The sequence below is a fragment of the Anabrus simplex genome, chromosome 7, assembly GCF_040414725.1.
Source record: "Anabrus simplex isolate iqAnaSimp1 chromosome 7, ASM4041472v1, whole genome shotgun sequence".
Taxonomy (NCBI): domain Eukaryota; kingdom Metazoa; phylum Arthropoda; class Insecta; order Orthoptera; family Tettigoniidae; genus Anabrus; species Anabrus simplex.
Genome location: NC_090271.1, coordinates 94,268,999 through 94,283,996, shown reverse-complemented (window position 1 = coordinate 94,283,996; position 14,998 = coordinate 94,268,999). Strand labels below are relative to the sequence as shown.

Sequence of the window (14,998 nt, the reverse complement as noted above, 5' to 3'; positions counted from 1 at the left end):
TAGTGATTCAGGAGATAATCATTTATTTCTCCAAGTCATTAAGAAGAATATTGTACTTTTAGTGAAGATGAGGGGTCAGTGATGATGATGGTTATGATGATGTCCATAATTTCTCTCTACCAGAAGGCACAGAAACCGGAAATCTATTGGGCAACCCCTGGCTGAGTTTTAATTGAATTTGTCTGGTGAATGCTGAATGTACCACCAGAAATAATTTACATGCCAATATCATGTGACAAGAAATGTTGAATGAACTTCTTTCAGCTCTTAAAGAACTCTGACTATCTCAGCCCCTCTGCCTAGTTTTAGAGCAGAATAGAAGATAAAAATGACATGGAAGCAACCTAAATGACATCAAATCAAAATGTCTGCAATTGTTAGATTATTATTATTATTACTTTTTCGTTTCTTTCACAAGAGCCTCCGTAGCTCAGGCGGCAGCAAGCCTGCCTCTCACTGCTGGATTCCATGGTTCAAATCCCGTCAATCTATGTGAGATTTGTGCTGGACAAAGCGGAGGCAAGATAGGTTTTTCTCCGGGTACTCTGGTTTTCCATATCATCTTTCATTCCAACAACACTCTCCAGTATCATTTCATTTCATCTGTCAGTCATTTATCATTGCCCCAGAGGAGCGGGACAGACTTTGGCAGCCGGCACAATTACCATCCTCGCTGCTAGATGGGGGCTTCAGTCATAACATTCCTGACCCTATCGAATGACTAGAAACAGGCTGTGGATTTTCATTTTTTGTTTCTTTTACAGTATATATCACTGGTTCACAAAGTGTGCACCATGGCTCCCAAGGGCATAACAGCAAGGATATTGTTGTTGCCTAACTTGTGGATAGAAATTATTAAATGATATCTGCATTGGCTTGATATTTTGTAACAAACAATTGAGTTCTTATGTGATAGTATCAATTCTCTGGTAATTTATCATCACATATCTTATCAGGGAACCCAGTAAGTGAATATTTATGAATATAAGGGGAATATGCGCACAAGCATTTCTGCATTCCATATAGTGCTTTCTGTTTGTTATACTGTGCACCAAATCTAATAGCCTAGACTTCAGTGGAACATTCAGGAAGTAACTACGGTATCTGTGGTGCACTGTTTTCTGTAAAATTAAATACAAAATATACGGTGGGAATGGGTACCGGGCTGGGTAGCTCAGATGGCAGAGCGCAGGCCTTCTCAGCTCAGCTTGGTGGGTTTGATTCCGGCTCAGCCCGGAAGAATTTCTGGCATCTCAGTGTCTCAAAAACCATAAATGTAGTTAGTGAGATATAAAATTATTATTATTATTATTATTATTATTATTATTATTATTATTATTATTATTATTATTATTATTATTATTATTATTATTATTATTATTATTGCTGCTGCACTGTCTTCTTGCTAAAGAGGTTGATGACCATCATGGTGTAAGTTTCTCCTATTTTGAGTTTGCTGTATCATAGTTGCAATGTGGTGGATGTCGAACTACTCTCAGAAGTTCGACATCCAGGATAATGTTCTCTTATCACATGCTCGTTTCCCTTCTCCTTCTATGATCAGTTGTATTAGGATTTTTATTATTACTAAAGGACCCATGCTGCTCTGCAGCGTTCATTGTAAATAGGTCAGATAACTCATCTTGACATGCCTGTCACAGTCATATTGTTTTGCCTGCCCTTTTCAATGGTTTTATGAACATTTAATAAGAAGCACGTTATGGTATGCTGCAGTTTGTAGTCAGAATTCATCCATTCTGATGTCATCATTTATCCATATCTTCACTTGTTTATTCTACAGTTCTTGATGAAAAGCTTGGTATTGTTTCATAGAAGGCAACAGTATTTTTCATCGCTGTTCTGCTATATTGAATGGTTGTCTCGTAAGCTCATAGGTTAGTCCTGAAGGAGTGCTTTTGCCAGGAAGAGAACTATTTTAAGATACATGGCCATCACTCTTTCTAGTGTAGCTAGATTATCATTCAACAGGTGTTCCCAGATAATGTCCAAGGCGAATGTCATGATGGGGTCTGTTTGAACATAGACTTTTTTCTCTTAGCAGTATGTAAGTTATTAGGAATGCTCTGCCATCTGTTGAATATATTTGGAAGCTGGGAAAGGTTAGAGAATCAAAGAGTATCTAGCAGGGAATAGTAGCCTATTCTTCTGTGATCAGAGGAAGTGTATACTCTCTAGCTTGACAGGTAGTAATCAAACATGGCTGCATGTATCACATATATCAGAATATTAATGAAAGTGTTAGTAGGTTAGCAACCTGCTAAGTACAGGAAGTATTGCAGGTTAGGATAAGACTTCATCTGCAATTATTGGAGGGATCATTTAATGATTGTCTTTTATGATTACTCAAAGTTGGCTGAACTTAGATACCTCATGATTCACTGGCAGGTAATTCCGGAGAGAACTGAACAAAAATGAAGCAAATCGGTCCAGTAGAACAGACAGACAGATTTGCCAAAGCCCGTTTTTAGTAAACTCGTTTAATATATAGATGAACTTAATATCTCTACATTAAGTAGTAATCTACCCAATAAAAGTACTAGAATCAGAGAGTAAGCAACTATATGATTGTAACTCCCATAGAAGCACCACTGGTATGTGATCGTCAGGGAAAGGGAGCCGCAGATGCCAAAAGTTTGGGAACCACTGGTAATAAATAAATAAATAAATAAATAAATAAATAAATAAATAAATAAATAAATAAATAAATAAATAAATAAATGAAAAAAGAAATAAATATAATAAAGTATAATGTAAATAAATTAACAATCAATGAACCTTTACAATAGAATACATTCTCAAGTTTTAAATTCCCTGTGTAGTTTCCAAAGGGCCCAATAAATTTGTTCCCTTTTCTTCCTGATCTCACTTACATGTTCCTCCTTCTTTTCACATTGACAGCCACAGTACACCTGCAGTTCTACTTCAAGAGTTTCATTGATGCCAACAGGTTTGAAATACAGAGTAGTATTCCAGACAGTATCATATTCCGGAGGACACTCCGTTACCTGTACAAGAAGAACATTTTCATCACCTCCATTAATTAAATTTAAGGTAACAATTTGGCTTCACTTGATCAAATTGAAATATTTAATCCATCCTATCAGAGATGTCAATTTGTAAAATTTATTGGGAGTTCCCTCCCTTTAAAAAATGCCACAATCAAATTAAAAAGTATAATTTTATATTGAGAAACAATTCTAAACAATATAATAGTATTTTGTTATTAGAGCAAAGAACCTAACTTTTCACCCCATTAACCATTGTCTGCTGTCCATCTCATAACATTGTCCAGGTATTTTTTCAGTTGCTCACAGTGCTACAACTAATTTATTACTCTATACTGTATAACATATCAGCAAAAAACAAACTCACTCCTCACTCACTCACTCACTCACTCACTCACTCACTCACTCACTCACTCACTCACTCACTCACATCGGTGAGCCAAAATTACTGGATATTTCTGGAGAAACTTATATCTCAAAATTGAAGGCTACAGACGTGGAAATTGGTATTTGGAATCTCCTTGAAAAATAAAGAAACACACATTTTTTTTGGTGGGGGAAAACCAACTTAATGGGCGAGGGTGGAGTTGAATTCTGTTAATGAGGATACTTATATCTCAAAAACTGAAGATGTTACAGACATGAAAATTTGTATTTGGAATTTTCTTTCAAAATAAAGAAACACGTAATCTTTTGTCCTTGGAAAATCGACCTGAGGAGGCTGAATTAATTGAAAAATTAGTTGAATTCTTTGTATGAGTATACTTATATCTCAAAAACTAAAGATTTTACACACGTAAAAATTTGTATTTGGAATCTCCTTTAAAAATAAAGAACTACACATTTTTGGAGCGGAGGTGGGTGGGAGGGGTGAATCAACTTAATGGGCTGGGGTGAAAAAGGATTTGAATTATTTTTATGAGGATACTTATATCTCAAAAACTGAAGATGTTGGAGGCATGAACATTTGTATTTGGAATCTTATTTCAAAGAAACATGCATTTCTTTTGTACGGAAAATTGGCGTAAGGGGTGTGGGGTTGAAAATAAGTATATAAGGAGTTGAAATATGTTTATGAGGATACTTTATCTTAAAAACTGAAGCTGTTGCAGATGTGAAAGTTGGTATTTTAAATTTCCTTTCATAATAAAGAAACACATATTTTTTTGTTTTTGGAAAGTCCACTTAATTTGGGAGAGGGGTGGAAAGAAGTAAAGAAGGAGAAGAAGAAGAAGAAGAAGAAGAAGAAGAAGAAGAAGAAGAAGTTGAATTATTTTTATGAGTAATTTATCTCAAAAACTGAAGATGTTACAGACATACAGACATGAAAAACGGTATTTGGAAACTCCTTTAAAAATAATGAAACATGTATTTTATTGCTTTAGGAGAATCCAGTTAAGGGGCTGAAAGGAATTGGAAAAGCGGGTGAATTTTTAAAATGAATACCAGTATATCTACATTACACGTCAAAAACTTAACATGTTAGAGACAAGAAACTTGGTATTTGGAAAGTCCTTTAAAAATACAGGAACATGTACTTGTTTTCGGAGAAGAGACTTAACGGGAGAGGGGGTGGGGTTAAAAAATAGTTGAAGTATTTTTTATGAGGATACTTATATCTTAAAAACTGGAGATGTTACAGTTGTGAAAATTAGTATTCGGAATCTCCTTTAAAAATAAAGAAACATGTATTTATTTTTTCGACTTGAGAGAAGACTGTTTCTCACATGTAGGACTATAGTTCTGTTTTGCATGGTTGTCTTAGCCCCAAAAGGTAATACCACAAACATGGTTTACAAAGAATTTCTGGGGTATATGAAACTCAATTTTTGGGTGAGTTTTTATACTTTAGGAATTTTCAGATAATGTCTTAGTACAATGCCGAGGAACAATTACTTTGATCAAATTACGAAATCCACACGAGCGAAGCCACGGGTAATTGCTAGTATATAATATTTGCATAATAAGTAAATTTGTGATAGCTGAAAACACACTTTTCCCTTTTCTTAATTAAAAAGTAGAAATACAACCCTGCCATACATGTTCCTTTCAATTTTTGCCTCGTCTCATTTCTACAGAAGTTGTCGTTGGCTGTAACTCGATCCGAGTAAATGTAACTTCTTCCTGCATACACTGACCTGTTCAACTCAGTTTATGAATGTGTTTATGATGACTGAACAGACCAATCCTGGCATAAAACATACGCCCACACAAATCACACTGAATGGATGGAGGAGGGCAGGGTTGTAATTGACGGATTTTTCTTGCTTGTCGCTTGTCCTCTTGATGTCTGCGGCATTCTCTTTCAAACAAGTTGACAGCGGTGGATGTAGTGTTCTGCCACATTGAGAGGTCCACAGCACATTCTTCCCATGTCTGTATATCTATACCAGTTGTCTTCATGATGTGTTTCAGCTGGTCCTTAAAATGCTTAAGAGGGGCTCCATGAGTTGTAGATTCTCTTCTAATCTTCATACACAGTCTGCTATTTCCCCTGAGCATTTCTCTGATTTCCCAATATGCTGCACCTGTCTTTGCTGCAGATATGTAATATTCAGTAGCATAGTCAGGATCAGCCGATGGGGGACGGGGGTTATAGTTCCAAAATTATGAAATTATGATAGAACATAATGAAGATGTGTGCGTGTTGCGCGCATGCTTGACTTGTCACTATGAGGACACTGATACAAGTGAATAATGTTGAGATCCAGAATGCAGCACACTATAATATCTCACATTAAAATACAGAACAAGAACAATACAATCAAGGTCAACAGTTTTTCAGCAAATTTTATGTTCAGTTTATAAACTAAAATCCAATTTTCGAGGTTTCTTAGAAAATAGATTCAACAGATCTGTTGAATTTACAATGATGTTTCTGAATGTTTGTTTACTTTATTGTTTATTGTCAGTTTCTGTTTATTTTTTTATTGTAAAAATCACAGGGGGGTTTCTAATCCCCAGTAAACCACTCCCCTGGCTACGTCCCTGGTATGATTCATCTACTTTGGATATGGTAATTCTTCTCCAGGAATTCTTTCTTGTTTTGCTATCTTACATATCATGTCTATCTCATCCTACAGTTATAAAATGACTCTCAAGAATAAGGAAGAAATCAGACAATAAATCAAGTTGGAGGGACTGACAAGCTGAGGAGGTAAAAGCATGCTCAGTTCATGTGGAAGGACAAGGGTTTTATTCCTTGCCGGGAAGTTAAAACATTTAGGGGCAAGATTTCCACTTCTGTGGGAAGAACATAACACTGAGGTTCATTCAGCCTACATCAAAAAGTAGAACCAAATTAACTGTTGGGCGAAAAGGCAGCCAGGCACCCATTAATTGTCAAGGTTACAGATAGTGGAAGCCTTTACCTTCCACTCCTCCAAGGACCTTTATGGCCTGTACAGAGATTTTTTTTTTTTTTGTTTTTTTTTTTTTGTTATCAAACTGGAATTCTTCCTTACACTTAATACTTTATTTTGTCTGTCTAGTCTATTTCCATGTATCATCAAACAGTACATTCAGGATTTGTTTACAAATGTTCTCCATAAATCTAATATCTTTGGAATCTTTCATATTATGAATTAAAGAACCAGCACATATAAACAACAATGCCTTAAATAAAGCATGAGTGAGTAGATGGAAGAAGGCCAATTTGGGTTATCCCACAACGAACATTCTTATTATTAAATAGCATGTACCCACAGCTTTGCCCACATTTATTAATTCAGCTGTTTTATATAATAAAAAACTATTTTTTTCCTTATAGAGCTTCTGGTTGTACTATATTAGTGTCCTTCCAAATGGAGCTAAGATATAATATAGTGCATTTGTATTTCCAACTCTTGAACAAACCACGTACAGTTGATGATGGGAGAAGCAGCCTTTTCAAAGATGGAGTTGTACAACTTTAAGAGATTGTTCTTGTGCCGTGTTGATGTTCATAGTGAAACTGAAACAAACGGGGAACTGCAGACATCTAAACTTAAACTGTATATCCGAAGAAACTATTCGAATCCGAGGAATGAATATTGCTTCGCTCGCGACATGCCCTATCATGAGAATGGCTTCAATAATATTAGTCATCAGTTTCAGAGTCATGTTCATTGCAGAGGGCAGGATTCTTATTCTTAAGAAGGATAATCAGTGCCACAATCTTCCACTCTATGATGTTCAAGGGTACTCCAGGTGACTCCAAGTCTTTCAAAAGCTCTGCCGTGTAGTCGATAGACTTGTAACTTTGTAGAACATCAGATCATTCTTGTAAAAGTTGCTTGTTGATGATGTTGATGCCTTCACTTCTTGGAGCAAGAATTGCTCTTTGACATAGCCATGCATAATTGGTGAAATGCTGTGGCCACGAATGTTAAAAGTTTCAGATCTGTGCGTGTTTGTTATAATCTCTACTATAGCCTGTGTTTTCTCTAAATGAAATAATAAAACATGAAATTGAGTTATTTGAAAGAAAACATGATAACCAGATAATTCTTGTGAGTGTTGCTTATTGATGACGTTGACAGTTTCATGCCTTGGTGCAAATTAGACACAGTCATGCGTCTTAGGTGAAAACCTTTGCCCACCTCTGACAAACATTTCAGATCTTTGTTTGCCATAGATTTGGCTGGGCATCACGCACAGACAGACAGACAGACAGACAGACAGACAGACAGACAGACAGACAGACAGACATCATGGACCGAAGAAAAATGGTTGCCTATTCCACGGACTTAAATGGCATCTTGACTGATATATGTATTATTCCTTGTTAATTCTTATCATCTATCTTGTGTCCTATATATTTCCTCTAAATGTATACATGTCCATCCCTTGTCCCCTTTCTCTACGCGGTTTGGGTATGAAGGGAGATATATATTCGTTGCGAGTTTTTACGACCGGATATCTTTCATGACGTCAACCTAATCAGATGAGTTAATGAGATGATATGAATGACATGATATATGGTAGTAAGAATGAAGAGGATGAAACCCGGCGCTGGCACATAGCCCACTCCTCTCGAATAGCTCAAGACTTTACATCCCCATTCGACGGACGAATCACCATCAACAGCGTCATATGCCCTCACACTATATAAGACCAAAAACAGCTTCCTACGCCAGGGACCTAGGCTCCTTGAATTGTGTTTTCTACCTACCTTATGTACGTTGTCTAGCGACAGTGACTATGCATATAATCTTGGTGACATCACGTTGGATTGCCATATCTCAATACATGTTTTCCAATGGTTTTTTGTTCATAACTCACCAACGAAAGCGAAAATGAAAATTCCGGCTTTGAGATGCATTCGGACCCCCTTCCATCTACCTATATTCAAAATTTCAGATCTCTGCATGCTGTAGATTTTGCTGGGCATTGCGCACAGACAGACAAACACTTCCTTTTATTATTATAGATCCTAGTTGGCTTAGAGTCGACAAAGCAATAATCTTTTTTTCTAAAAATCAAAATCAAAATTTTCCCCCAGGCCAGCCATAAACATAGTTAAATCAGCCATAAGCAACAGAAACTTCAATAACCACATATCAACAAACGTGCTATTGAAACAAATTAATAAATGAACCCTTTGTGGCATGTATATTTCATTGGTGTTCCAAGGCAAATGCTGCCTAGCCAGATGACCAGCAGACATGCAGTCAGCATGATGAGACCTTTCATATCAAACAGTTCTTCAGTTGGTCTTATTAAGGCTGACTGAACACTCAGGCTATCAGTCTAGGGTCAAAATCCTTGTTCAAGCCAAGAACTTAACCCAGGACCAGCAGGCAAGAGGTGGACATGCTGCAGCTGCATCAATGCAAGTTTGGTCTATGATCAATTGTAATTGACAACTATCACTATAAACTCAAAAGCTTTCAAAATTTGTAAAAGCTTTGTAAAATCAGTAAATGTGTAGTTGGATCTTTGCTATTCCTATACTGAAGTAATTTCAAATCCTTTCTTTCAATCAATCAACATAAAGTAGTCAATCAGACATCCATTCATTTTAAATACAAAGTATATCTAAAGACTGATAATTTCATTGTTTTCCCCTTAACACATTAACTACCATGGGGGTCTGACTAGACCGGCAGTCTAAGTTTATTACATGCAACCCTATGTAATTGTCAAGATTCCCACTGGTCTGATAGGGCCAGCAGCAGATGGTTGCTAGGGGATTACAAAATTGGTGCCTTCTGCATTGACTTGGCACAGTCCAGTGGAGGTCATATAAACTATGACTGCAAGAGAGAATTTGAGCCATATCAATGACTCAATAAAATCAGCCGATGGGGTTCGCAACACATTTTACAACACTTCTTGAATGATGACATATGAGACCCACTTTTGCCGACCCGATTGAGTCAGCCATACTATCTTAAATAACAGTAACCAAAATAACAATGTCCAGTCAAATAAAATACATGAAAATGCAAGACATTTTATTTCAAACTTGTACTAGATAAGTTTATTCAGTTTTATGGCCTGAAACAGAAATAATATACATTACTTATAAGTGGAAAATATTTTTCAATTCTTTTACTTTTCTAATTGACCACTGCTAGATTGGGTCAGTAGATCAAATTTATATACCCATAATGACCAACATAAATGTGCTGCATGACAGTTTCATTCTGCTCTTTTTCATTTATTACCGTATGTTATGTTTTATGCTTATGTTTTATAGGCAATACATAGGCATGTCAAAACAGGAAATATGAAGATAGTGTGTTAAAATCAATTTGGCACATAAGAAGGAAGCCAAAATGGCTTGGTAGCCAATGTGTTAAAACACAAAAACAGTTGAAGAAGCAATATAAAATAATGGGGATTGGCATTGTGCTTCTTCAACTGTTTTTGTGAAAGACTCATTCTTTAATTTCTTATTTACCTAAGCATTGTTTTTGCATTTTATTCAGCTGATGATGACCCAGATTGGGGTCGAAACTGGCACCGCTTCCGCTTATAATTAAATAGGAATGTAACACTACATTTCTTATTTACTTGTATTGAATAGGTTGAACTATGTTATTTATTATTTCAATTTAATTGTGATACAGTTCAATACAGAACATCACAAAATTTTTATCTTTGCAATATGACGATCTTTCACGAAAATATTCCTGCTGTCTATAAAACTTCATTTTACTAAGCGTCAAGTACAGTAGACGGATTAAAACTCTGCCACTGAGTAGCCGTGGCCTTTCTAAGAATTCAAAGGCTCACATGTTTTGAAGCCATTCAGTGGATTTGAGAAATGCTTTTGTAGAAGCTAATAGAATGCCATTCTCTCTTCACTATTTCCCGAGATCCAGTGACGTTACACGGAGGCCCTGTACGATCGGTTGCCACGGATGTTGGTTGTCAATGAGTTTTGTGCGTGCGGGGGGTGAAGAGAAGCAGTGTGGTTATCCTAGTAGATGCCAGTGGTATTCATTAATGTTAGGTCACGAATGCAAGACAACCCTTGATTTTTCGTATGAGATTCTTAGAAACATCGTCTTGGATTAGGAGAAATGCGGTATTTGTATAGCATTTGGGAAATTCAGAGTTATTGATAAAATAGAAGATTGCAGAAGCCATCAATCAAGGAGAATGCTACTGAATATCAAGTCTTTGGCATGGGAAGTCCGCAGATATGGTTGCTATAGCAAATCATCTTTAAGTATGAGAGATCTCTCTCTTTGGATTGGACAGACCTTACCCACATTGTTTATGTCATGACAAGTAGGAAGGGAAAGTGGATGCCCATATAAGCATGTGTTAAATGAAGTCCAGAGTCTATTATCAAGGGTTTATTGGCAAGCGTTCTTTGCCTAGTATACACTATCTATTGTCTGTCATCTGATGTCTACAGACTATTATCATTCATTGTCTGGCAGATCAATACCGTATATAGCCACCTCAGGCCCTGAGGCATGCATGGAGCACTAAAACATCCAGCTTGTTTTGAAGCAGATTATCTATCCCATTTTAGGATAGCAGCTTCAGTCAGCTGCTGAATATTAACAGGCGGATTAGGACAGTGGGCAATTACACTCTTCGTGCCATGTATGTTCAACACAGTTCATATCTACACAATATGCTGTTCACTGTATGTCATGCAAGTCAAGGAATTGATTGGCCACTTCGATTTGATGGACATGAGCATTATCAATTAAGAACTAGTGTTAGGTTTAATGGTCCACCCAATCAATACACTTCACTTTACAAGTGAAAACATATTCAGAATTAAAATATATTAAACATTCCTTGGTACATGTTTTGTCTAATTTAAGACTTCTTCAACCATAGTATCTCGTAACAGAATATGATACATCATTATTGCTGTCTGATAATTTTTAAAATGGATGAACCCCTGTCCTTTATGAATTATTTGAGAATACACTAAAGATAATAAATACTATTTTTCATAAAATTGTTCATCACATGTTAAAATTCGAATGATATTTCTTTAAAATATGACAATACAGTGCTGGTAGCCGGTAGCTTCAGTGTACTGACTGAGGGAAATTTGAATTCTGGCCTCGGAATAGGAAAATGGGACCTTATTCTCATCAGAATACTAAAAGCTTTAATTCTTATGAAGATTCCTTTCAAAAGACATGGTATTTCTGGTAGTAGGAAACTAATGCTTTCAGATAGCCTGTTGTATGACATAGATCTGCACTGCATGACCACCACAATGCTAAAAGCTTTAATTCTTATGAAGATTCCTTTCAAAAGACATGGTCATCAAAGCTGGTGAATATCCCTATAGCAGGTCCCTATCCAAGCCTCACTCTGACTTGCTTCTCACGCGTGTTATAAAAGTGGAAGAAGTAAAGAAAGTGGTCCACTCACAACTTATTTTATCCAAGTTTGAACCCATGTACATTTTTAACAGTTTTCCAGTGTACTTGTTGAATATCCAAGTTTGAATCCATGTACATTTTTAACAGTTTCTAGTGTACTTGTTGAATATATTTTTAATATAGAAGCTATGTACATTTTAACATAAACTCCAATTGCATTTGTTGACTACATGTTATCTCGGTTTTTTAATGTATCAATGTTTTTGTTGTTGTATGTCTTTCTTCTCTATTATTTTGCTGGTGATGACCTCTAAGCTAGGTTGAAACATGTTCAAGGTATTTTAAACAACTATGTAACCTTTAAATAGACCCTTTAATAAATGGTAGAAATGTATTGAACAGGTGGACCCAATATAATTGAATTCTATTAGAATTTCATCATAGATATTTGAAGTCAATACAGAACCAGACTCTGCAAATAACTTCAGCCTTTGTGGGTGGGGTTAACTTCCAATAAGTAACCAGGGGAACCTGACCCCTACAGAGCGCATTCCCAGGTGACGGATAGGGGGCCCTTACAGTATGTAGGGCTGGTTGAAATACCCAATACAACCCGCGGACCAACAGGTAGCCCAATTCCTGTGGGCTTTAAAATACTGGGACACCTTCTCTCCAGGGGCCATAAATATGGAGGGCCCTTGCTCTGGGTTATGGGTGAAGACCTCAACGGCATCTACAGCGGAGAAGATGGACTTCGCTATGGTGGAGATGGCAGAAGGGGCAAACCTGTAGCATCTGTACTCCAGAGGAGCGGCTACAAAAGGCATCTGACTCCATGTTAAAGGCAGAAGGTAATAAAATGCCTTTGGGAGTGGCGAACCCATCGTAAAAACAGCCTATAAAATGAGTGTGAGTGAATCGAGGCCTCAAAAAATGCTAGAGCATCACCTTGAAGTGACGCGCAGTTCTCGGTGCTCTGGGGGAACTGTGAGAAGTGGGATACCAGACATCACAAGAATTGGTATCATCAATGTCATGACTTTGAATGGCAAGGTACAAGAACTGATAGAGTATATGGAGAAGAAAGACATAGCAATGATGGGAATAAGTGAGACAAAAAGGAAGGGGAAAGGTCAAAAAGAATTGAAGAAAGAGTATAGATTATATTGGAGTGGAGGAAAGATGGCAACAAATGGTGTTGGTGTTATATTGAGAGAAGACCTAGTGCAATATGTGGACAAAATTGACCAGATCAGTGACAGGATAATTAAAGTTAGACTTGGACTTGAGATGGAATCAAGGATTTTATACAGGTTTATGCACCCCAATCGGGGAATGCAGATAAATGTTTAGAAGAGTTTCTAGAAGAACTGGAAAGTTGTATTGAAGACAAAGAGGTTATAATAGAGGGAGACATGAATGCACATGTTGGAACAGACAGACAGGGAAAAAAAAGTTAACTGGCTCCTACAGTTATGGAAACCAAGATGAAGAAGGAGATTTGGTAATAGATTTTTGTAGAAGGAATGGATTAATTGTTGGCAATATGTGGTTTAGAAAAAAGAACTCACAAAAAATAACTAGATATGGTTGGGGAGATAAAAAGATAAAGACAATGATTGATCTTATTCTGGTGTAGAAGGAGAAACGTAGACAACTGGAAGATGTGACAGCAATGCCAAGAGCAGATTTTGAAGGAGACCATAAAGTAAGTGGTGGTAGCCAAATGAAGATCCAGAGAAATTGAGAAAAGCCATTATGGTCTCAGTTTCAATAATGGTGAAATTCTGGCATTCACCTCCCCACAGTAGAGAAGGGGCAACGACTGTTTATGACAATTTGTTATATGCAGGCGGCTAATGAATCAATGGAACGAGTATCTTCCGGTATAAGAAGATCCCCTCTACCAAGTGCCAAGCGTCTCCTTGAGGGTGGATGAGCGGGTAGAGGTTAGGGCACTCTATTGTCCTCGGGACAGGAAATGGTCCCCAAAGGTTGAAGAACCTACCACTGGTCAACGGCATTAGGATGTGGAAGACAACGGGAAACCACTGCATTAAAGATCCTGAAGGATATCCCTTTTAAGTTCATATGGCATAGCTTTGCTTAACGTAAAATTATCGCCGCTTACTCCGAATACCACAGGGAAATAGGTTTGTATGCAGGAGGAGGAATTCATGGCTGAAGGTCATCCGAAGATGGCACAACTGCACTTCAGAAGATGCTTCCCATGCTGCAACATCACGTTCGGAGCTGGCTATGTGAACCGCCAACCTCCGCTAGGAGAAGGCACCCCAAGAAGAAGAAAATAACAAAGTTAATAGGAAGAAGGGAAAGAAAAATAAATGGATGGAAGTTAAAAGAGAAAGAAATAAGGAAAAAGTTTCAAGAGAATCTGAAGAAAGAAATTCCCAAAGATGACTTGAATAGTGTGGAAGAGGAATGGACATGTTTCAGAAATGAATTTGTAAAGTGTGCAGTAAACACCTGTGGAAGATTATCAGGGAGCAAAAAGGAAAAGGAGACTCCTTGGTGGAACAGCAGGATAAAGGAAGCAGTTAAAGAGAAACAAATGGCTTGGAGGAAGTTGATAGGCAGCAATAGTACAGAGAATTGACAGAAATATAAAGAAGCCAAAAAGGTATGTAAGAAAATTGTACAGGAAGAGAAGCGGAAGAGCTGGGAAAGTTTTACAGAAACTTTACAGGAGGATATAAAAGGAAGTAAAAAGGTTTTGTATGGTTTGGTGAAGAATAGTGTACAAAATAGGGAAGATACAAAATTTGTAAAAACTGAAACAGGGCAGATACTGATGCAAAGAAATTACATACTAAAAAATATGGGAAGAATACTTCTCAGAATTGCTAAATATTAAATACAGTGAACTGATAGATGAGAAGGGGCAAGAAGAAACAATGGGAAAGAAAAAGAACCAGAAAAGGTGATATCGATGTTAGAAACAGAGGAAGCCATACAAAAGATAAAGAGCGGTAAAGCAGCAGGAGTGGATGAGGCAACTACGGAAATGATAAAAGCAGCAGGACCAATAGGGCTACAGTGGCTGTATAGATTATTTAGAATAATCTGGAGGAAGAAAGAGATCCTAGAAGAGTGGGGATAGGGTTTAATTATCCCAATATTTAAGAAAAGGTGATAAAATGGAATGCAATAACTACAGAGGGA

At 37.0% G+C, this 14,998-nt stretch overlaps 1 protein-coding gene across 1 annotated transcript in view; it reads right to left on the bottom strand.

Moving 5' to 3' along the window:
* Nucleotides 1-14,998, bottom strand: part of LOC136877708 (integrin beta-PS) — a 240,078-nt gene that overhangs the window by 92,838 nt on the left and 132,242 nt on the right. The window contains exon 9 of the mRNA XM_067151918.2: nt 2,892-3,026. Within this exon, the coding sequence (XP_067008019.2) occupies nt 2,892-3,026 (135 nt within the window). The remainder of the gene's footprint in view (nt 1-2,891; nt 3,027-14,998) is intronic.